This window comes from Oncorhynchus tshawytscha, linkage group LG16 (assembly GCF_018296145.1).
Source record: "Oncorhynchus tshawytscha isolate Ot180627B linkage group LG16, Otsh_v2.0, whole genome shotgun sequence".
Lineage (NCBI taxonomy): Eukaryota > Metazoa > Chordata > Actinopteri > Salmoniformes > Salmonidae > Oncorhynchus > Oncorhynchus tshawytscha.
In genome coordinates, this window is record NC_056444.1 from 41,341,309 (window position 1) to 41,366,506 (window position 25,198).

Below are 25,198 nucleotides of genomic sequence, written 5' to 3' on the forward strand. Positions count from 1 at the left end.
CAGGCCCAGCTCGAGCCCCTCCCCCTAATCCCTCTCCCCTTCCTCCCCTGTGTGTGCGGTGAGCCCACCATGCTTCAGTGCAGCCTATAATGAAATGCTTATATTTACAGGCACAGCTGAGCATGTCAGACAGAGCCCCTGCAATCTCCCCAAATAAAATACCCCAAAATAAATAAATAAAAGGGGTCAACCTTGCGAGGCGGAGTGACTTTTAAAAAGGATTTATTAGAATGGAATTGTTCAAATTAAATTCCGATTCAGGCACTGAAAATATGAGGCAACATCAGGCAATGCGGAGTGTTGGTGGTTTTAAAGGTGGTGGGGGTTGGCTGGGTCGGGGGTTTGTATCACAGTACAGGTAGCATAGCTGGCAGGTGGTACACAAGCACAAAAACACCGGCAAGAAGGGAAGTCGGGTAAAATGTGGAATTGCACAGGAATCTGCACAGCAATGTCTCTCACTCTGGCAGGATTGCTTTTTTATAGGATCAAAGAGAGGAGAGAAAGAAAAAAAATAAGTGAAAATCAATAGTGCTTAATAAAACATCAGGTGAGCAGACATAACCAGGTATGACTCGCCCTCTGCCCAGATGTGCATGAGTGCACTCGGTGCCATAACGATTAGCCATCCAGCTCAGAGATGGCCCGCTGAAAAACAGAAACGTTCAAAAAGAGAACAGGGGAGCAAAAAGCTATAAGAAAAGGAATAAGAAAGGGATAAAGAAAATGGCCGGCGGCGGCTGATGCGTACCTCCCTGAGTGAAAGGGATGAGTGGAGGGTGAGAAGGAAATGGCCTGCCTCTCCATATTGTAGAAAGAGAATGCTAACCGACATTGAATATATCAAACGTGCGTAAACAATGACATTTGAAATCTAGTGTAGTTTAGACTGAAAAGCTCTGGTAGGTTAGGACCTGTACCTTATCATGGACAGTCATACAGCTGGCAGCATCCTTTTGGAGAATCTCAGTCACCCCATTGGCCAGTCGCTCATACTTCAGCTTAGGCTCCTCCTCGCTGTCCTCTTCCTAGTTTGAAAGAGGGATCCAGTTAAAACAATCCAGCATAATTCATCTATAATACACAGAATATTACACTGGCACAGATTCATGCATTAACCTTGCTGATAGGGAATTTCCATACCAAATTCAGATTCCCTATCAGCAAGGTAGGAAATTCAATACAAAAATTCCATAGAAAATTCCCTTTCACTATCAGCAAGGTAAATGTTTCTAGATACACAAATAAATGTCCAAGGCCAGTCCACTCCCCATCTGTAACCAGATCATCCTTCCTCTCTACTGGCTGTGCCACAGTGTCCCAGGAAAATAAATTGCGCTGCTGCCATATTCTCCTGTGGTACATTTGCGGTCACAGCCTGAATATTCCCCATAACCCAGTTTATAACCAATGCTGCATAGACTGTGGCTGTATATATGGTGCATCAACACAAAACAAAGACTGCTATGTGAGAAGGTGGGGGGGGTTCAAGAATGTGTGGAAAGAATGTAATTTACAAGAACCATCCTTTCCCACTTTACACCAGTATGTCCATTTCCTGTTTATTCCCTTGTGAAATGTCTAATGCATGGGCGTTTGTCACAGTTTTACAAAGCTATAACACTGAACAAACAAATTTACACCCCATAGAAGGTCTACAGGCACCATTTTTCATATGTTTGTTAGTGTGGTAAATTTCCTTTTTGTTAGACTTATGAGACTTTGCCACAACACCCCATTTCAATTAATATATATTCATATAGGCTAAATGTCTAGTAGGGCATGCTAAAATCAAGGGTCTGATCAGAAAGTCATATTACAACAGCCCATGGGGGACACAATCAAGTGAACGTGAATCTGTCTAAAGAGCATGAACCAAGGGACTGGTGGGAGTATGTAACTTGGTTCCGATCTAGCCAAGGCAAAGCCTTCAGCACACAGGCTACACTCGCACTTCATTCATCAAGTCGGTCTACTGACAACCCACTCACGGAGACAGGTGCCTAGCGAATGGGCAAGCTACACCACAATAACTAAATAAGCGGGGGCTTGTAGCGATTCAGAGGGGGACATACAATCATGCAGTCCCAGGTGCTTGTTTACCTGTGAGTGTTAGTGTGCCGAGAGGATTCTGTTTGTGGACTGGTGATAGGGGGCAGGCAGACTTTTCATTTACTGGTGAAGATTTCCTTTCTCCATTCGGGAATGGTTTTTCTTTGGGGAGTAGGGGGTGGAATTGCTCAATGTACTGGCTATTCCTTACATTTCATTCTCTGTATCATTTAAAGACAGGCTGCTCCTCACCCTCTCTAGCAGTCTGACATGCTATATTTTATTTAGTGATTCCCAGACGCACAGTTACAGGAGCTGGATAATACAAACGTATGCAGAATCAAAAGGTGTGGTGCAACAGTGTACTTCACAACTGCGTGCGTCTCTGACATGGTCAGACATTTTATCTTCTGCTGTTACCCCAGATGATTTTCACAACATCTGGAAAATTGCATAATAACATTTGTCTAAATCTGCTTTGTTTTTGCTGTAAAAAAAAAAAAAGATGTTGTTTGTTTACATGTTTACAGGTGGGAAGAGAATAAATGCACAGACAGCACATGCTACAATTACTTCAGCCTAAATTAATCAAAATGTTCCACTTTTTATTAGCGGGCCATATACATAGTTTGCACACAGTATCTTACCTCAGAGTCATCTGTGGATTCTTCACTTGGTTTTCTTCCCTAGAAGACATACAATCATGCTTATTAAAAGACAGAGATCTAAAGCAAAAATGACATTACATTATGGATGCAATGTTTGCTTTAGACCAGTTTGGTTTGAGTTTTACTTGGCTAATTATCTGTCAAACTCAACTCCACGATGTACTTCACATCAACAGAGTAGAGCGGAGCTGAGTGGGCGGAGTGTACCTCCGACGACATCGAGTCGCTCTCAGTCGATACGAGGAAACAGTCGGTGGTTGTATTTTATTATCGTTTTATTAAAAAGTATGGATTTCAGCAAACAAAGGAAAGCACACAGAGGGCAAACATGGGTAGGCTACACATTAAGGGTTTAAAAGGGCAACTGCACTTCCTGACTTGCCCTGGTTTTATATTTGGTTCATTAAGGGCAATTCCGCCACTTTTCAACCTCAAATTCATCATTTCCAGCACCAAACCAGTGTCTACATACAGATAACTGCCAAAATAAAGGAAATACCAACACAAATTGTCTTAATATAGATTCTATAAGTGTCTGGAACTCTATTGAAGGGATGTGTCACCAATCTTTCGCAAGAAATCGCATCATTTGGTATTTTGTTGATGGTGGTAGAAAACACTGTCTCAGGCGCCGCTCCAGAATCTCCCCTAAATATTCAATTTGGTTGAAATCTGGTTGAATGACACGGCCAAGGCATATGGTTTACATAGTTTTCATGCTCATCAAACCATTCAGTGCCCTGTGGATGGGGACATGGCCCTGTGGATGGGGACATGGCCCTGTGGATGGGGACATGGCCCTGTGGATGGGGACATGGCCCTGTGGATGGGGACATGGCCCTGTGGATGGGGACATGGCCATGGTAGCCAAAATAATGGCCTGCCCAATATTTTTTTATACATGACCATAAGCATGATGGGACATTAATTAATCATATTGTTTTCTCCAAAACCTAGAAATGAACTGTTTTCACATGTTGACACTGGTATTGTGCTGGACATAATGCAAATGAGGTTGAAAAGTGGTGAAATTGCCCTTTAAGAAATGCTAGTGGCCATGACTGTGGTTTGATTGATGTGGGTGTCTCGTGTGTGTTCGCAGGTAGGAAGAGTTAGCCAAATGATTTTTAAAGCATTTAAAGCATATGCATAACCGTGGTAGCGATTGAAAGGGACCAGTTAGTAAATTATGGGGAAATTATTCGACCAAAAAGGTGAGGACAAATAGACACAATCAATTGGGTAATGTTTGGATTCTGTGGATTATACAAATACTTTTTGTGAACGAAATCTTAAAATGACTACATATACATTCAGTAACATGATAAGAATATTCCTGGAAGATATGTTGTAGGTGAAAGATAAAACACATTTCAAGGGTTTGAGTGAGAGGACTAACTAGTGGACATTCATTTCAATGCACTTATGAATGAAAGAAGACTCGCAATCTGGGTCAGGTGGGCACAATTTTGTTGTTATATTGCCAAGATGACTAGTGAAGTTATAAAATACAACATTACAGTTAGGCTTTCACAATGCAATTCAGGGAAACAAATTGTAATTTAAAAAAAAGAGTCATGAGCAGTGGCGACCCGTCATTCAGGGCAGGTGGGGCAGAGCGTGTTACATATCAGTTTACGAGCAATGTAAAAAATATATAGAATTCAGTTAATGAAGCTGCACACACACGGTCTCTTTTTTTTGTTTTCTTGAGTAAGGCAGCTCCAAAACGCAGGTGTTTCAGCCTAGCTCAGTGCTTTCTGTGGGGGTGGGGCGAGCCAGCAGAAAACAGGAGCATTGCGCCGTGATTGACTGTCACTCATGGGGACAGTACGTCATCTGCAAGTTTAAGTCCTTAGCAAGGGTAGACATCCACAATTTCAGTCATTTGGGTCCTGCCATAGAGTTATATTACAATTGTCCTTCCAAGAAGGCTCAAGGTCATTGGCCACAGATAAAATGAAGGTGAAATCCAGTTATATGTACAGTAGCTTTGAACTGATCATGTCAACATCTTCCTTTCAAAGTCTTAGCTAGCAGTCATCATCATGAATAAAGTTGACAATCTACTGGAAAATCCTTTTTAATCCTTGTCATATGAAGAGAAATAATGAAGAGAAATTGAAGATAAAATGTATCGGTGCTCATTGGCCATGAAGATTACACAACAAGTTGGATATCGCAAATTCAACAATGAGTCGTTTTGAAGGAATCAATGGCTAACTGCAAGCATTGCAAAGCAAACACTAACCTGCTATTCAATGGAGTGGCTGTGTGTTTTCTCCCCCCAAGTTCTCACCATGAATCCAGAGAATGCCAGACCTTGATAACAAAACTGCCCACAAAGGAACGCTGCGCCGCCTTCACAAGGCGAGTCCAAAAATGTCTTGCATGCTGCTACATAGATAATGAAATTTACAAAGGAGATACAGTTGAAGTCAGAAGTTTACATACACTTAGGTTGGAGTCATTAAAACTCGTTTTTCAACCACTCCACAAATTTTCATGTTAACAAACTATAGTTTTGGCAAGTTGGTTAGGACATCTACTTTGTGCATGACAAGTAATTTTTCCACCAATTATTTACAGACAGATTATTTCACTTATAATTCACTGAATCATAATTCCAGTGGGTCAGAAATGTGCATACACTAAGTTGACTGTGCCTTCAAACAGCTTGATAAATTCCAGAAAATATGGCTTTAGCAGCTTCTGATAGGCTAATTGACATAATTTGAGTCAATTGGACATGTACCTTTGTATGTATTTCAAGGTCTACCTTCAAAATCAGTGCCTCTTTGCTTGACATCATGGGAAAATCAAAAGAAATCAGCCTAGACCTCAGAAAACAAAATTGGAGACCTTCACAAGTCTGGTTCACCCTTGGGAGGAATTTCCAAACGCCTGAAGGTACCATGTTCATCTGTACGAACAATAGTATGCAAGTATAAACACCATGGGACCACGCAGCAGTCATACCACTCAGGAAGGAGACACATTGTCTCCTAGAGATTAACGTACTTTGGTGCAAAAAGTGCAAATCAATCCCAGAACAACAGGACCTTGTGAAGATGCTGGAGGAAACCAGTACAAAAGTATCTATATCCACAGTAAAACGAGTCCTTTATTGACATAACCTGAAAGGACGCTCAGCGAGGAAGAAGCCACTACTACAAAACCGCCATAAAAGGCGGACTACGGTTTGCAACTGCACATGGGGAAAAAAATTGTACTTGGAGAAATGTCCTCTGGTCTGATGAAACAAAAATATAACTTTTGGCCATAATGACCACCGTTATGTTTGGAGGAAAAAGGGGGAGGCTTGCAAGAACATCATCCCAACCGTGAAGCACAGGGGTGGCAGCATCATGTTGTGGGGGTGCTTTGCTGCAGGAGGGACTGGTGCACTTCACAAAATAGATGGCATCATGAGGAAGCAACATCTCAAGACATCAGTTAAAGTTAAAGTTAAAGCTTGTTCGAAAATGGGGCTTCCAAATGGACAATGACCCCAAGCATACTTCCAAAGTTGTGGCAAAATGGCTTAAGGACAACAAAGTCAAGGTATTGGAGTGGCCATCACAAAGCCCTGACCTCATCCTATAGAACATTTGTGGGCAGAACTGAAAAACTGTGAGCGAGCAAAAAGGCTTACAAACCTGACTCTGTTACACCAGCTCTGTCAGGAGGAATGGGCCAAAGTTCACACATCTTATTGTGGGAAGCTTGTGGAAGGCTAAATGTCAGGAATTGTTAAAAACTGAGTTTAAATGTATTTGGCTAAGGTGTATGTAAACTTCTGACTTAAACTGTATGTATGCTGTAGCTAAGAAATGTAACACTAAGTGTATGTTGTGAAATAAGCAGTTAGTAGGCCATGTGCCTCACCCTAATCATTTGGTCTATTTTCACCAACGTGGTATTGTAAACACATCGTTCGTGGCCAGTGTGTGCTTGTTTGCCAACTTTTTTTGGACAGCTTTGACAGTGCTACTGATAGTAGTGGTGGAACTTGGCTTGCACGTGCAAATTCAGCACACACAACATTCTATAATAGAAATGTGTTATTTGACGTGTCAAGTTAAAAGCTGATTTAACATGTCAAATAGTGTTGTATGACATGTATCTTTTTTGACACGCAAAGACCCAAACGGTGTTCAATGCGCCTCACCCTAATAATTTGGTATATTTTCACCTCTTAATTTTGCCTACTGTTCTTACTTCGTGGTGCACATGTAGCCTATAACCTGTTTTAGAGAAATATAATCAAATATTGTTAGAGCTCTCATTGTCTGTTTATATGCCCCCTTTATTTATCCTACGGTTCTGACTTGTTGTACAGGGAGTACACTAAGAACGGCCCATAATCGGAATTCTGTAGCTGTTCATTTCAAAAGTGCTGAATAAATAGTTACAATGACTACGTCCATCCTAGCTCGCTCATTATTGTCTTAATCGAAATAACGGATTGCCGCTTGTCGTCCACATATGCCATAGTTTGTACATCTCAATTGTCAGTAGAAACCACATTTGTTGTAGCAAGTTTGCCATATCAGCAATGTTTTTTTAAAAGGCAGTAAATAATGCTGAATGAACTACTTCGATGCCAGACAAGGCTCCGCTGATAGCCAGGTGTAGCAGTGGTAAGGTGTTTGGACTTCTGTTGGGACAGCTTTATGTAGGCCCTAACAGTTTGTGGGCACCGTTTGTCACCATTATAGTGCAATTAATGTATTGTTTAGTGTTGTGTAGTGGCATGCATCCCACTTTTTTTTCTCCTTTGGACCCACCAAGATTTACATGCTTAAAATCGCCACTGGTCACGAGTGCATTCAGCATGCCGCAGCAAATTTTCTTCACGGTAGACAAACATACGATGCCAATTTTAGCATGGAAATCTTGGTGGGGCAAACTCCACATTTTTTTTTTAGATGCATGCCAGCAAAGCCACTACACAACACTAAACAATACATTAATTGCACTATAACGGTGACAAACGGTGCCCACAAACTGTTAGGGCCTACATAAAGCTGTCCCAACAGCAGCTTTCCTTTGAGCACCATGGAGTGAATCCTTACCAACGCTACACCTGGCTATTAGCAGAGCCTTGTCTGGCAGCGAAACAGTTCATTAAGCCTCATTTACAACCTTTTTAAAAACCATAGCTGATATGGCTGACTTGCTTAAACAAATGTGGTTTCTACTGACTCCTTGTGGATTTGTGTAAGTCGATAAGAGCCGCATTCTCCTTAAATAACGAACGCCAAATTAGTTTTTACTTTTGAACCATACAAACATTATTACATTTATGCTTCTTAACACAGCGCGCATCCAACCCGGAAGCCAGCCGCACCAATGTGTCGGAGGAAACACCGTGCACCTGGCAACCTTGGTTAGCGCGCACTGTGCCCGGCCCGCCACAGGAGTCGCTGGTGCGCAATGAGACAAGGATATCCCTACCGGCCAACCCCTCCCTAACCCGGACGACGCTAGGCCAATTGTGCGTCACCCCACGGACCTCCCGGTAGCGGCCGGTTACGACAGAGCCTGGGCGCGAACCCAGAGTCTCTGGTGGCACAGCTGGCCCTTAACCACTGCGCCACCCGGGAGGGCCCAGTTTCCAGTTGTTTTGAACACTGCAGAAGTCATACTGGACTGACAGCATGGCCAAGGTATTCAACCATTTCTGGCCCATGGTGTTACGTGTGAATATTTATCCTTTAAGCTTGGAAAAGAGACCCATTCAGACAGATGTTTTAAATCCTTAAACCCAGACATGGACCACACACCCTCTCCACCGAATAGCAGGCAGGGGAAGCAAAACAGTGATTGCTTTGCAACGCCTGCAGTTAGCCACTAATTCTTTCCAAACCACTCATTGTTGAATTTGCAATTTCCAACTTGTTGTGATTTTACATAATTTTATCTGTGGCCAATGACCTTGAGCCTTCTTGGATGGGCACTTCAAATGTAAATCTATAGCAATGTTTTAATTGTTTGCAAACTGACACAAATGAATGACAACATAACATGCAAAACAGGCAACAGCTCTGCCCCAGGTGCCCGGAAGACGCGTCACCACTGCAAGCATTGGACTAGTAACCGAAAGGTTGCAAGTTCGAATCTCTGAGCTGACAAGGTACAAATCTGTTGTCCTGCCCCTGAACAGGCAGTTAACCCACTGTTCCTAGGCAGTCATTGAAAATAAGAACATGTTCTTAACTGACTTGCCTAGTAAAATAAAAGGTAAAATTTAAAAAAATTAAAGCACAGGCACAATTTCTTCAGAATAACCCAGGGTATGGCGCCAAGCAATTTTATGATATCGAAATGTGAAGTGCACATTTGGACTCACTAGTGTTTGGCTTGCTGGTATGACAAAGCAGTATTTATTATATTCCTCAACATCTAGTCTTTCAAAATACATAGAGTCCTCTTAATATACAGCATTTCCTTCACTGAATCAACAAAAATGTGCTAAAGCTGCCCATTTAGTGGGAGGGATGAGCGCAACTTCTTGTCGTGCGCAGTGTTCAAGTTCAGAACGACTGTCAGTCAAAACCCATACAGCAGCCTGAGCTCATATATAGCATGTTACTGTACAGCCACTGTGTTCCAATTTAGCCATTTATCAGTGCCCAAATCTGCCATTTTCAACCTGTATGGTATGAGTGTAAAGGGTTACATCATCAACATTTGGAGCTATTGACATTTTAAAATAATGTCCCATGTACATTGTGCAATTTACTTATGGTCTTTTATTAACCCTGTTGCCAGTGAATGTTACACCAAATTCACCATGGGCATTATTATCGGGCTAAATGCAGGTGCACTGCGAATTGGCGATTACTTGGGCGCTGACAGTTGTGGGCATGTGGGCAGGATTAAAATAAATCCAACCCACAGAAAGCTGTGGGTACCTTCATTCCGTGACACACCCTTTTTCCTATCATCTCGCAAATCTCCGTTTTGGACGAGACTGACTATGACCAAATTTATCCTGTTTACACTTTGTAGTCAATTTTGACACTAAAATAAATGTTTGACTCATATCAATGCCACATAGGTCAAATGAGAAATTACTTGTTAGGGGCAGTACCTCTGGAATTAAAAAAATGTAAGTATCAACTGCAAAGCGAATCAAAGGAGTCTTTCAAAAACTAGTCTGCTCTCAACTCTGTGGAGGAGTTGAGGTACTTGGCTTATTCATTAGGCCTATTCTGGTGAAAGCATTTCTTAAACGGAAACAATACCCCCGTGCACAAAGCGAGGTCCAAAAAGAAATGGTTTGTCGAGATCGGAGTGGAGGAACTTGACCGACCTGCACAAAGCCCTGACCTCAACCCCATTGAAAACCTTTGGGATGAATTGGAAAGCCGACTGCAAGCCAGGCCTTAATCACCCAACATCAGTGCCCGACCTCAATAATGCTTGTGGCTGAATGGAAGAAAGTCCCTGCAGCAATGTCCCAACATCTAGTGGAAAGCCTTCCCAGATGAGTGGAGGCTGTTATAATCAGCAAAGGGCAGGACCAAATCCATATTAATTCCCATGATTTTGGAATGAGATCAAATCAAATTTATTTGTCACATACACATGGTTAGCAGATGTTAATGCGAGTGTAGCGAAATGCTTGTGCTTCTAGTTCCGACAATGCAGTAATAACCAACAAGTAATCTAACTAACAATTCCAAAACTACTGCCTTATACACACAAGTGTAAGGGGATAAAGAATATGTACATAAAGATATATGAATGAGTGATGGTACAGAGCGGCATAGGCAAGATACAGTAGATGGTATCGAGTACAGTATATACATATGAGATGAGTATGTAAACAAAGTGGCATAGTTAAAGTGGCTAGTGATACATGTATTACATAAAGATGCAGTAGATGATAAAGAGTACAGTATATACGTATACATATGAGATGAATAATGTAGGGTATGTAAATATTATATTAGGTAGCATTGTTTAAAGTGGCTAGTCATTTCCCATCAATTCCCATTATTAAAGTGGCTGGAGTTGAGTCAGTGTGTTGGCAGCAGCCACTCAATGTTAGTGGTGGCTGTTTAACAGTCTGATGGCCTTGAGATATAAGCTGTTTTTCAGTCTCTCGGTCCCAGCTTTGATAAACCTGTACTGACCTCGCCTTCTGGATGATAGCGGGGTGAACAGGCAGTGGCTCGGGTAGTAGTTGTCCTTGATGATCTTTATGGCCTTCCTGTAACATCGGGTGGTGTAGGTGTCCTGGAGGGCAGGTAGTTTGCCCCCGGTGATGCGTTGAGCAGACCTCACTACCCTCTGGAGAGCCTTACGGTTGTGGGCGGAGCAGTTGCCGTACCAGGCGGTGATACAGCCTGCCAGGATGCTCTCGATTGTGCATCTGTAGAAGTTTGTGAGTGCTTTTGGTGACAAGCCGAATTTCTTCAGCCTACTGAGGTTGAAGAGGCGCTGCTGCGCCTTCTTCACGATGCTGTCCGTGTGGGTGGACCAATCCAGTTTGTCTGTGATGTGTATGCCGAGGAACTCAAAACTTGCTACCCTCTCCACTACTGTTCCATCGATGTGGATAGGGGGGTGTTCCCTCTGCTGTTTCCTGAAGTCCACAATCATCTCCTTAGTTTTGTTGACGTTGAGTGTGAGGTTATTTTCCTGACACCACACTCCGAGGGCCCTCACCTCCTCCCTCTAGGCCGTCTCGTCGTTGTTGGTAATCAAGCCTACCACTGTTGTGTCGTCCGCAAACTTGATGATTGAGTTGGAGGCGTGCGTGGCCACGCAGTCGTGGGTGAACAGGGAGTACAGGAGAGGGCTCAGAACAGACCCTTGTGGGGCCCCAGTGTTGAGGATCAGCGGGGTGGAGATGTTGTTGCCTACCCTCACCACCTGGGGGCGGCCCGTCAGGAAGTCCAGTACCCAGTTGCACAGGGTGGGGTCGAGACCCAGGGTCTCGAGCTTGATGACGAGCTTGGAGGGTACTATGGTGTTAAATGCCGAGCTGTAGTCGATGAACAGCATTCTCACATAGGTATTCCTCTTGTCCAGGTGGGATAGGGCAGTGTGGTTGAGATTGTATCGTCTGTGGACCTATTTGGGCGGTAAGCAAATTGGAGTGGGTCTAGGGTGTCAGGTAGGGTGGAGGTGATATGGTCCTTGACTAGTCTCTCAAAGCACTTCATGATGACGGAAGTGAGTGCTACGGGGCGGTAGTCGTTTAGCTCAGTTACCTTAGCTTTCTTGGGAACAGGAACAATGGTGGCCCTCTTGAAGCATGTGGGAACAGCAGACTGGGATAGGGATTGATTGAATATGTCCGTAAACACACCAGCCAGCTGGTCTGCGCATGCTCTGAGGGCGCGGCTGGGGATGCCGTCTGGGCCTGCAGCCTTGCGAGGGTTAACACGTTTAAATGTTTTACTCACCTCGGCTGCAGTGAAGGAGAGGACGCATGTTTTGGTTGCAGGCCGTGTCAGTGGCACTGTATTGTCCTCAAAGCGGGCAAAAAAGTTATTTAGTCTGCCTGGGAGCAAGACATCCGGGTCCGTGACGGGGCTGGTTTTCTTTTTGTAATCCGTGATTGACTGTAGACCCTGCCACATACCTCTTGTGTCTGAGCCATTGAATTGAGATTCTACTTTGTCTCTATACTGACGGTTAACTTGTTTGATTGCCTTGCGGAGGGAATAGCTACACTGTTTGTATTCGGTCATATTTCCGGTCACCTTGCCCTGATTAAAAGCAGTGGTTCGCGCTTTCAGTTTCACGCGAATGCTGCCATCATTGATGTTTCCCAGATGTTCAACAAGCAGGTGTCCACATATTTTTGGTAATGTAGTGTACATAAACAAAATCAAAACAAGATCCTATAAAGATACCAGGAGTATCTTAAGAAACAAAAAGAAAGATACCTCAAGAGAAAAGAAAGTGGTACACTGAAATCCACCTCACAACTTTCCCAGCGAGAAAAAAGAGAAAAAAGGAGGCAATGGAAAATAAACCAAAAAAACAGAAGATCAACTATCCAGAAAAGAGTGGTTATGGTGTCATACCTGTCAAGGAACACACCGCCACACTCACCTGAAGTCTTACAGCTACACAATGACCTACCCACCCCTCAAATCATTCCACTTCTATGTGATTGTTGAATTATTACAGTCTGTGGGCCAAAACAGAGGCAGACAAAGCACAACCTTCTACGTTAACCTGCACAGCACCACAGCCATCTCCTAGCGCAATACAGCCCATTTCTGACATACATGAGGGACTGATTGGAAAGTGGTGTGTTGTGAAATATGACTTATATATGACCCTTACCCTGATATTATACAAGATGTTGATGCAGAGAGCTACACTCTAGTCAAGACTATGAGTTGTGTGGGAAACAACTGATTATTTTGGCCAATGAGAGAGGACATTGTATGGTACCAACCAGAGAATGTGTTTGGGCTTGTCCCTGAGCCTCATCCAGTGGCAAAACGGCATACGATGCTTGATAGCACAGTCTGGGAGGAAATTTGCTCTCTCGTTAAGCAATAGAGGGTATTAAAGGCTAAATCTAATATTGAGTGAGCACACACCTATCTCACGAGTCTGACTTAATAGACTGCAACCAGTGAACAATCATTTGTTTAATGTCAACCAGTGTTTCCAACTATGTATTTCTGCCTAATGCATTGAATCCCAAAATTGTGAGGTTTGAATGGTGTGTTCTATATCTTCAACGAAATTAAACATATACACCTGTGATATAAAAATATTTAATGGTATTTTCATCAGTTGTTTATATTATATGTAATTTCCACCACGCTGTCATTACCACAACACTAAGACATTACCATCACGGTACATATGAGGAAACGGTGTATTAAATTACAATTGATATGGATGTTTCCCATATGTGAACGTGTTCTTAAAAGATAAGTCCTAAAATAATGTAAAATATTACTGTTTTGATGTGGTAAATACATGTTTCTGAGTATCATCAAGGCATATATGGATATCTAGACATGATGAATTCATATAATTAAGAAAACTTCCCAAAAAATAAATAACGTGAAATGTTATATAAAATATCTTGGGCACAATTTCTGTAATTACCTTTTCAAATAAAATAGGAATATTTATGACGTAGTGCTACTGACATTTCCCCTCCGGGATTTGGGGAAACCGATCAAAATCTTTATCTCTCAGACACTATTAGATCTTGTTTCCAGACTGAGTGAAGAAAATATTCTGATAGATAAAAAGCAGTTTAAAGAGGTTTCTTTTTTTTTAAATCTAAAATAAAATAAAAGTGCCCGAAATTTGCAAAATCAAACCATAAATCCCGAAAATAAGGTCCGTGGTAAAGAAGTGTTCTCGATCATCTTCATCAGCAAACATCACTTTGTGAATTTTTCTGAATTGATGTAACAAAAACACAAAGGGCTCATAATTCAAAGGTCATGGTAACTGACGGCTATTATCTAATAGAACAAAATATATAACCTCAGGCCTTATTTTCGACGTTTATTCCAAAGCCCTATTCTTTCCCCCATTTTTTAAATGGGGTGCCTAAAGAAACAGAGGTAACTTATTTCCGGGTTTTAGGACTACAATCTGGCGTTATACGAATAACTAGCTAAATACTGTTGTCTTTCTTTACATTTTTCAGCAACGCACTGTCTTCACCACATTGCATACTAGGTTACAAATGCAAATAAATCATTTTAATGTTAGAATCATATCCTAGAAAAGCCAATGCACGAAGATAAAGTCCATTGATTTGATTGCAAAACAGATGAGATAGGCTACGCTTACCTTCTCTACTTCTGCCATGATGATTGAGATTGGAAGCGATAACAGAACAGCGTTCTATTTTCAACTATCCATTGGTGACTTTAAATATTTAGCTAGCTAATGGTACGCAAAAGAAAACTAAAGGAATTCACCGAATTCTCCAGATATCAAAACGGTTTCTTGTTGACAAACGCACTATGCAAGTCATGTAAAATCACATGACAGAAACGTGTGGCATTATGGGTCTTTGAGGTTTTCTTGTCAAATGGACTGCACCAAAGAGGATCTATTATTTTGCCAAGATGGTCGACTGAGCGCTCTACTAATGGAAATACATTGCGAGAGGAGGCACGATCAGGTGGGAACATTCTAGCCAATTATATTTTTTTGCAGCAGACATATCACACTCATTATAACTTAAGCATTATGAAACTTATAAAATAAGCCTCACCTATAAAAATAGCAATTCACCTTGACCAAATTCGACACTCACTCATTGTCCCAATGACTGTATGTATATATGATGCATTGCCCCCTTAAGCATTAGAGCTGCAATATGTAACTTTTTTTGGCGACCTGACCACATTCACATAGAGATTTTGTGTTATAGATCTGTTATTATCATTGAACGCAAGTCTAAGAAGCAGTAGATCTGTTCTATGTGCATTATTTCTATGTTTCCCATTTTTAAGTTTCGTTTTTCCCGGCTTTTTCGGTTTTATGCCAGCTTCAGACAGCGGACAATACAATATTTTTGGTAATGGAAAGTATATTTCACAGTATTTAGATAGTACAATGATTATGAGTCTTCAATCATACAAGGTGGGGGCGTGAACATTTTTCCTGTGGGTATATGCCTTTCTACCCAAGTTCTATCTCACTATAGTAGTGTATTAGCCTAAACAATATATACTGACAAAAACACATTATATTTAGCCAAAGCAACTAGTGTTAAGTGCCTTGCTCTAGGGAACATCAACAGATTTTCACCTAGTCGGATCAGGGATTTAGAACTAGCAACCTTTCAGATATTGTCCCAATGCTCTTAGCTGCTAGGCTATCACAGCATGCTGCAGGTTGTGGAGGGTGTGAGAAGGTCAATTCTAGTGAGTTTTTAAAAGGACACTACTCTAAAGTGAATTCAAATAGAATGATGCTGACATCTAAAATATTATTTCCCCCTCCAGAAATTACCCCAATAACATTGGTCCATATTATCAGGCAGATGTGCTATTTAAGCATTATCACCCAATTTACCCCACCTGATGCAGCATAGTGGCTATAAATAAATAGGCTGAGAGTTGCCCATCTGCATTTACCCAATTGGGCTAATTATTAGCTAGATCACAAACTCTAAAAACCAACATATTGATGACTTGAATGTCCCAAAAAACATTCCAGTGGCACTCAGGCAACCAAGGATCATGCACTGTGAATATAATGTAACAGGCCTACCTGTTACACCTTTCCTATGCATTCAATGCCATTAACGCATAAACCAATGCTGCTGCTAAAAGCTCAGGTTATAAAATTGTGCATTTTACACATTTCTTGGTTTTAAGAAATAAGTGTAACCTATTAAGACCAGAAAGCTGTTGATTTTGCTGTTGCTTAATCGTATTGTTGACTGTGGTAAATTGGACAACAATTTTTCATTAGTGAATTCCAATAACCAAAGGTACTGGGTTCCAGCTGTGCCCGACTCTCATTTGGATTATAAACTCAGCAAAAAAATAAACATCCTCTCACTGTCAACTGCGTTTATTTTCAGCAAACTTAACATGTGTAAATATTTGGATGAACATAACAAGATTCAACAACTGAGACACAAACTGAACAAGTTCCACAGACATGTGACTAACAGAAATGGAATAATGTGTCCCTGAACAAAGGGGGGTCAAAATCAAAAGTAACAGTCAGTTTCTGGTGTGGCCACCAGCTGCATTAAGTACTGCAGTGTATCTCCTCCTCATGGACTGCACCAGATTTGCCAGTTCTTGCTGTGAGATGTTACCCCACTCTTCCACCTAGGCACCTGCAAGTTCCTGGACAATTCTGGGGGGAATGGCCCTAGCCCTCACCCTCCGATCCAACAGGTCCCAGACGTGCTCAATGGGATTGAGATCCGGGCTCTTCGCTTGCCATGGCAGAACACCGACATTCCTGTCTTGCAGGAAATCACGCACAGAACGAGCAGTATGGCTGGTGGCATTGTCATGCTGGAGGGTCATGTCAGGATGAGCCTGCAGGAAGTGTTCCACATGAGGGAGGAGGATGTCTTCCCTGTAACGCACAGCATTGAGATTGCCTGCAATGACAACAATCTCAGTCCGATGACGCTGTGACACACCGCCTCAGACCATGACGGACCCTCCACCTTGAAATCGATCCCGCTCCAGAGAACAGGCCTCGGTGTAACGCTCATTCCTTCAACGATAAATATGAATCCGACCATCACCCCTGGTGAGACAAAACCGCGACTCGTCAGTGAAGAGCACTTTTTGCCAGTCCTGTCTGGTCCAGCGATGGTGGGTTTGTGCCCTTAGGTGACGTTGTTGCCAGTGATGTCTGGTGAGGACCTGCCTTTACAACAGGCCTACAAGCCCTCAGTCCAGCCTCTCTCAGCCTATTGCGGACAGTGGGCACTGATGGAGGGATTGTGCATTCCTGGTGTTGCCATCCTGTACCTGTCCCGCAGGTGTGATGTTCGGATGTACCGATCCTGTGCAGGTGTTGTTTCACGTTGTCTGCCACTAAGGACGATCAGCTGTCCTTCCTGTCTCCCTGTAGCGCTGTCTTAGGCGTCTCACAGTACAGACATTGCAATTTATTGCCCTGGCCACATCTACAGTCCTCACATCTCCTTGCAGCATTCCTAAGGCACGTTCACGCAGATGAGCAGAGACCCTGGGCATCTTTCTTTTGGTGTTTTTCAGAGTCAGTAGAAAGGCCTCTTTAGTGTCTTAAGTTTTCAAAACTGTGACCTTAATTTCCTACTGTCTGTAAACTGTTAGTGTCTTAACGACCGTTCCACAGGTGCATGTTCATTCATTTTTATGTTTTATTGAACAAGCATGGGAAACAGTGTTTAAACCCTTTACAATGAAGATCTGTGAAGTTATTTGGATCTTTACGAATTATCTTTGAAAGACAGGGTCCTGAAAAGGGGCTGTTTCTTTTTTTGCTGAGTTTAGGTGCCGGGTCTCGGACCCAGCGGGACGTGGCCCAATTTAAACCCTGCTTATTTGGTATTTTTGGTATTTTATTAGGATCCCCATGTTGCGAAAGCCGCAGCTACTCTTCCAAGCTACGCTTATACCTCCCAAAATCGATGCAAGCAGAGCGCTGCATCTTAGCTAGAGATGGCTTTACCTCTTACCTCCTCTATCCCACCGGGCCACCGCATCACTAGAAGAAGGACCTGCTGGGAAACAATCAACTAACACATTTCTCTCAGATCTGAGTGATTCCAGCCAAATCAATACTCCATGCTGGTCTACTTTGAACACATGAGAGGCTTTGGCCCTGCAGGTATCAGAGAAGGTACATTTGTTGTAACCTTGTCTTAAAAGCACGTCATAAGTACACATTTCCCTTTTATATTTTATCCAGTTCTGGACATTTGTAGGATATCAAATATGTGTTCTCCCATTGTGGGCCTATCAGTGTTGTCGGAGTAAGTTTAGTCTATGCATTTTCTAGAAATAGGCTACAGTGCAACACAAAATAAACATATTTTAATGTTAGAAAAAACATCTAGCCTCATTATGTATTATAGAGAGTATACTGTATAAATGTTTAGAGTATTATAATAAGTGAACATATTCACACTTGATAGACAATGCAATTTGTCATTACTGTCCGCACGTGACGTCAAAGAAAAAATATATCTATACATTTTTGCCCGTTTTGTTGGGTTGAAATCAATCAAGGTAGCATGTGTAGCTGAGGAACGCTCTGTTCTATTGCATCGAGGCAGAGTTGAGTTTTGTTAACTGGTCCCGGGATTGGCTAGCAATATTGCGTCACCATCAATCAATGAATTGTTATATTTGTTATGCCACATGTTAGAAGCATGTAACTAGCATGTAACTATGTAACTGTTTATGAGAAAATGTTTGCCATGTGGGGTCTACCTCCTGTGAGTATTTTGGTGGTCAGCATTGCCACTTTCGGCTACTCAGATGAAAAAAGGGTAACCTATTGTTAAAATAGTATGAAACACCTAGCTGCCTGTTGTGTCCAATAACAATAAGATATATTGTAAATCCCTATAATCTCTATAGATTTATGACAGCAGTACATAGGCTAAGTGTATTTGGCTATGACTGTCACGCCCTGGTCTAAGTATTTTGTGTTTTTCTTCATATATTGGGTCAGGCCAGGGTGTGGCATGGGTTTTTTGTATTGTGGTGTGTTTTGTCTTGGGGTTTTGGTGTGTATGTATTGGGATTGTAGCTAGTGGGGTTATCTAGCAAGGTCTATGGCTGTCTGGAGTGGTTCTCAATCAGAGGCAGGTGTTTATCGTTGTCTCTGATTGGGAACCATATTTAGGCAGCCATATTCTTTGAGTTTGTCGTGGGTGATTGTCCTATGTGTCGTTGTTCCTGTCTCAGTGTTAGTTTACACAAGTATAGGCTGTTTCGGTTGCACAAGTATAGGCTGCCAGCCTGCATGGAGAAGCCAGAGCTGCCAGCCTGCATGGAGAAGCCAGAGCTGCCAGCCTGCATGGAGAAGCCAGAGCTGCCAGCCTGCATGGAGAAGCCAGAGCTGCCAGCCTGCATGGAGCAGCCAGAGCTGCCAGCCTGCATGGAGCAGCCAGAGCTGCCAGCCTGCATGGAGCAGCCAGAGCTGCCAGCCTGCATGGAGCAGCCAGAGCTGCCAGCCTGCATGGAGCAGCCAGAGCTGCCAGCCTGCATGGAGCAGCCAGAGCTGCCAGCCTGCATGGAGCAGCCAGAGCTGCCAGCCTGCATGGAGCAGCCAGAGCTGTCAGTCTGCATGGAGCAGCCAGAGCTGTCAGTCTGCAAGGAGCTGCCAGTCTGCATGGAGCTGCCAGTCTGCATGGAGCTGCCAGTCTGCAAGGAGCTGCCAGTCTGCACGGAGCCGCCAGAGCTGCCAGTCTGCACGGAGCTGCCAGTCTGCACGGAGCTGCCAGTCTGCACGGAGCTGCCAGTCTGCACGGAGCTGCCAGTCTGCACGGAGCTGCCAGTCTGCACGGAGCTGCCAGAGCTGCCAGTCTGTAAGAAGCCGCCAGAGCTGTCAGCCTACATGGAGCAGCCAGAGCCACCAGTCAGCGTGGAGCAGCCAGAGCCACCAGTCAGCGTGGAGCAGCCAGAGCCGCCAGTCAGCATGGAGCAGCCAGATCTTTCAGTCTGCCAGGATCCACCAGTCGGCCAGACTCTACCAGATCCGCCAGTCAGCCAGACTCTCCCAGATCCGCCAGTCAGCCAAACTCTACCAGATCCGCCAGTCAGCCAGACTCTCCCAGATCCGCCAGACTCTCCCAGATCCGCCAGACTCTCCCAGATCCGCCAGTCAGCCAGACTCTCCCAGATCCGCCAGACTCTTCCAGGTCAGCCAGACTCTCCCAGATCCGCCAGACTCTTCCAGATCCGCCAGTCAGCCAGACTCTTCCAGATCTGCCAGACTCTTCCAGATCTGCCAGTCAACCAGACTTTTCCAGATCCGCCAGTCAACCGGGATCTGCCAGATCTGCCAGTCGGCCAGGATCCGCCAGTCGGCCAGGATCTGCCAGTCAGCCAGGATCTGCTGAAACCACCAGCCAGCCAGGATCTGGTAGATCTTCCTCTCACTCCCGAGCTTCCTCTCACTCCCGAGCTTCCTCTCACTCCCGAGCTTCCCCTCACTCCCGAGCTTCCCCTCACTCCCGAGCTTCCCCTCACTCCCGAGCTTCCCCTCACTCCCGAGCTTCCCCTCACTCCCGAGCTTCCCCTCACTCCCGAGCTGTGCCTCAGTCCCGATCTGCTCCTCAGTCCAGTGGGTTTCTGGGTGAGGACTACTAGGCCATGGTCGGCGGCGAGGGTGGACTATCCAGGGACGTGAGGAGAGGGGACTAAGACACTGACTGAGTGGGTTCCACGTCCCGCGCCAGAGCCGCCACCATGGACAGACGCCCACCCGGACCCCCCCTATTGTTTTGAGGTGCGTTCGGGAGTCCGCACCTTAGGGGGGGGGGGGGTTCTGTCACGCCCTGGTCTAAGTATTTTGTGTTTTTCTTCATGTATTGGGTAAGGCCAGGGTGTGGCATGGGGTTTTTGTATTGTGGTGTGTTTTGTTTTGGTGTGTATGTATTGGGATTGTAGCTAGTGGGGTTATCTAGCAAGGTCTATGGCTGTCTGGAGTGGTTCTCAATCAGAGGCAGGTGTTTATCGTTGTCTCTGATTGGGAACCATATTTAGGCAGCCATATTCTTTGAGTTTGTCGTGGGTGATTGTCCTATGTGTCGTTGTTCCTGTCTCAGTGTTAGTTTACACAAGTATAGGCTGTTTCGGTTTAAGTTAAGTTCTTTGTTTTGTAGTGTTTGTTATTGATTCATGTTTTACGTTCGTTCATTAAACATGGATCGCAATCTACACGCTGCATTTTGGTCCGACTCTCCTTCACACCTAGAAAACCGTAACAATGACCTAGGCCTAGGACCTATCTACATTTGAGGCCAATACTCCAGACTAGTGGCCAATAATAGATGCCCAGCTGTTTTTATTAGAAATAACTGAGGGTATTATATTAACATAATGCCTTTAGAAACACCTGCTATTGGCATTCCCTGTAACATATGAGCCTTGAGAGCAGCCATAGAGCAGTTCTGGCCAATACAGCTTTGGGACTCAAAATCGAGAGTCTGTATTGGTTGGACACCCTGAGTTGTGATTAGTTCTGGTGGTTGGCGACGAAAAAGAACCATACCACAATATAGCCGGTTTCACCCCCCCCCCCCAAAAAAAAGTAGTGCGGTTTGGACAAAAGTTGGATTCTGATGTTCATTTGATGACAAGGGACACATTTCACTTTATGTCTGGTAAGTAACGTTCCTAGAGATTACACATATGCTTTTGTTGACAGGAACTTTTTTTTTTTTTTTTTTTTTTTTTTTTTTTTTTTTGGTGAAGCCCGGGCCACATTGTAGTATGCTTATTTTCTGTCGCCAAACACCAGAACAATGCACAACTCCAGGAGTCCAACCAATACACAAAGCTAGCCAACACACACACAGTAACTACATTAGTAGGCAGTGAAAGAATAGTTATTCCAGTTTATCATTAATGTCAAACAAGGTATCAAGAGGAATGTAATGTGTTTCAACAGGAAGATAATATTGTAAGTCATTTCCATGTAATTGCAGGCAAGGAGTAGCTATTAATTTCTCTCTGAGCAGGAATAAAATGTCATCTAGTTGACATTCAAAGTATTGCTTTTCCCCAAAATTATGATCAACCAACAGATATGACCCACTACCCCCTTCTGCAATGACTTTATATTAGACAGTTAATGACTAACACTCTCTGGTGACATTCAAAGAGGTGCAAAAACTCTGCTAAACGTGGAGGACAAGTTACTGCTGGCATCTGAGGCCGCTGTTGTCATGTGGGCTTGTCCTGAAAAACGTTACAGGCTATGATAGGCTCGTATTCTATTTGTTGGACAGGGCTTATGTAGTTTATGTAGAAAAATTTGAAATTGTTTTTTTTTTTTTACATTGGATAAAAGCAGAGACACAGAGCTACATAATGGTATATCATACACTGCATTTGAGGAACAATGGGAAAGTAATTCTGCTTTGAAAGTTGATCAACTTGTAACTTCACTTTGAGAAAATGGCCTTTGAATGTGTTGGTACCAACTGGAGAGCTCTTCTTTGTCTACACCCATTTGGCATCATTCACACCCTCTTAAGCTTTAGCCCCACCATCTCTTTTTTTTTACCTTCATTTAACTAGGCAAGTCAGTTAAGAACAAACTCTTATTTTCAATGACAGCCTAGGAACAGTGGGATAACTGCCTTGTTCAGGGGCAGAACGATATTTTTATATTGTCAGCTAGGGGATTTGGTCTTGCAACCTTTCGGTTACTAGTCTAACGCTCTAACCAATAGGCTACCTGCTGCCCCTCTTTAAGGGTTGATCCGAGCATTCTGTCCTAACAACAACCTTAAGCACTCAAGCTAACTCGCTAACGTAAAAGAACCGTTCACTGACCATTTTACTCATCCTTGCAGAGCTGGTTAGGCTGTTTTCATGTTATCCAGAGCGTTGGTGACTACAACTGTGCTGCTGGCAACAATTTACGTTTTTTTGCCAACCTTTACTGACATCGGCCATATTCAACAGGTGTTGAGCGTTCGTAAATGTGTCAGTAATTCTGTGCTCTGAAATAGGGGTAGATAGAATTTACCAACTACATCTATCAACAGTTGTCGTAGTGACATTCTAATGAAATGGTTACTTGCATAGTGGTGTATTTTGTTAAGACATGAACCGTAATCCCAACTCATGACCTTGCAACCCTGCTTGAATCTGCAGGTAGCTAACCAACCAGGTTCAATGTTAGCTAGCTAATATTAGGCTATAACTAGCAAAGTAAATGGCTCTCAGATACGAATAATAAGATCATACATGTAATGTTAACTAGCGAGCCAGACAGTTAACGTTAGCTAGCTAGCTAACAATACACTTTAACTAGAAATGAAAATGACTTTCTGTTGAAATTAGAAATGTGTAATATCTGAAAATGTAGCTAGCTAGACTATCTTACCCATATACATCATGGATGGACGCCTCTCCCTATCACAGATGCCGTGGTTTGAAGATGTAATCCGGAGATAGGTGTTTTTTCCTTGTCCTTAGCTATCATACTCTAATTCCACTGATTACAAAACTCGGCCCTCCAGAAAGTGGAGAGCAACACCGTGCCTGTTCTACTACGCGATACATAAAAAAAGCTACGTTAGACAGGATTACCTACACATACTGACCAGCTCAAATAGACAGAAGTCTGATGTATGGCAGAGAAATCCAAACTCATCCCTCAGCATGTCCAGCCCACTAATTATCTCAGCCAATCATGGCTAGCGGGGAGGTTTTTGTCTTTTTCTGTGGCTAAACCAACTGGACTCATAATGTAACAATTGTATTCATATTTACAGATGGCATTTTGATAACAAAAAAGGTTTACATTCAAATGGCTCTCCTGTGAAGTAGTGACCCGTGACATACACCTAGTTTCCTGAAACAAGTCACATTTTGGTGTCATTCCTATCAAATCCCATTAGAGCATACGTCATTGACAGAAAAACTTGAATTGTTGCATCTCATTGTGTTGTTTCCTCTGGTGGCTAGCTAGCTAGCTAAAATTGGCCCTTTCCTAAATTAGCCATAGATGGAGATAGGGATTTGGACTTGTGGTTTTACTTAATTCTCCATACTGGCTAATGATTATAACAGCGATTCTGATCCAACCATTAATTCATACATTTTTGTGCCACTGGTCTGAAAGGATGGACATTCAATATGTAGCTAGATGTAGAAGGCTAATATTAACTAGCTAACGTTGCCCATGAATGGAAGTTAGGCTAGCGAGCAAGCAATTTAGCCAGGTAGCCTAGGACAACAAAACATAAAAGCATGTACTGTGATAGACCATTTTGTCAACATGAAAGAGAAGAAGATGGCACTTGGCGTTTCTCTACAAGTAGAGTGAGTCAATATCTTTTGCTACTGGTTTTCCTGCTTGTTTGGACTGGATATTTACCAACTAACCAGCTAGCTAGCTAGGTTGCAATGGAGCCAGATTCGCCTGGAATAGCTAATGAACAGTTTCCAGTGTTGTAGAAGTTGTGTTTATTACGCTCTTGTCCGTGACAATATTAGCCATCCGGAATTCCAACGTGGCAATTGTTTGCTTGCGGAGGATTACAGGAATGATGTAGCTATTCTAGCAAAAAGCTCATTTCAATTCTGCACGAACGCATCCGGAAAATGCAAATTGGAACTTTCTTGTTCTCAACTGCTGTGGCTGAACGCTGCTTGGGCTTGATGGATGTATCCCTGCCTTGTCATCTGTCCCATTCCGAAAGCCCTGTGCTACCTGGAACTTTCCTGCCAAGGAAGTCATCTCCATCTGCTTCTCCTCCTCCATCTTGTGGTGGAGTAGACGAAGAACAGAAAGAAGATTGTTCCAATCAGCGCTGGTCCCATGTCACAAGTCGTAGGGACCGAAGGCAGTGGCATGCTGCTAAACGGACTGGAGTGTCTGCGAGAGGTCAAGAGAAGATCGACATGAAGAATAGCTTCGCCTCCTTGATGCCTGATCTACCTGCGCCTTAATCGCTGGACCTGTATGTGTCTGTGACAGCTGTGCTGACTCCAACTACACTGACTCCAACTACACAGACTCCAACAGCAACTTTGTCGCCGAGCTTGGCTCCTTTCCCTCTCCCTGGATCTGACAGGGCTCTGCCTGCTGTGGGAGGTTCTGGGCCTATAGCCAGGAGCTGTGGGTGTACGCTATCCTGCTTCTCATGGGCTCATGAAAGGCTCTACATATTTTGTGAGGGGTAGGAAGGGGTGGATTTCTCAAGGGGTGGAAGGGGTGGATTTCCCTTCTCTGGCCGTTGTATTGGGCAGTTCAATGGTGAGAAATGTCTCAGTCCCTGGAGCAAAAACGTTGTGCTATCCAGA

General features: G+C 43.4%; 1 protein-coding gene across 1 annotated transcript in view; it reads right to left on the reverse strand.

Moving 5' to 3' along the window:
• Positions 1-14,739, reverse strand: part of LOC112215679 (vacuolar protein sorting-associated protein 41 homolog) — a 30,136-nt gene extending 15,397 nt beyond the window's left edge. Inside the window, exons 1-3 of the mRNA XM_024374915.1 lie at positions 14,523-14,739; positions 2,700-2,738; positions 921-1,028 (exon numbers count right to left, since the gene is read on the reverse strand). Of these exons, the coding sequence (XP_024230683.1) occupies positions 921-1,028; positions 2,700-2,738; positions 14,523-14,540 (165 nt within the window). The 5' untranslated portion in view covers positions 14,541-14,739. The remainder of the gene's footprint in view (positions 1-920; positions 1,029-2,699; positions 2,739-14,522) is intronic.
• Between the last annotated feature and the right edge of the window lie 10,459 nt (positions 14,740-25,198).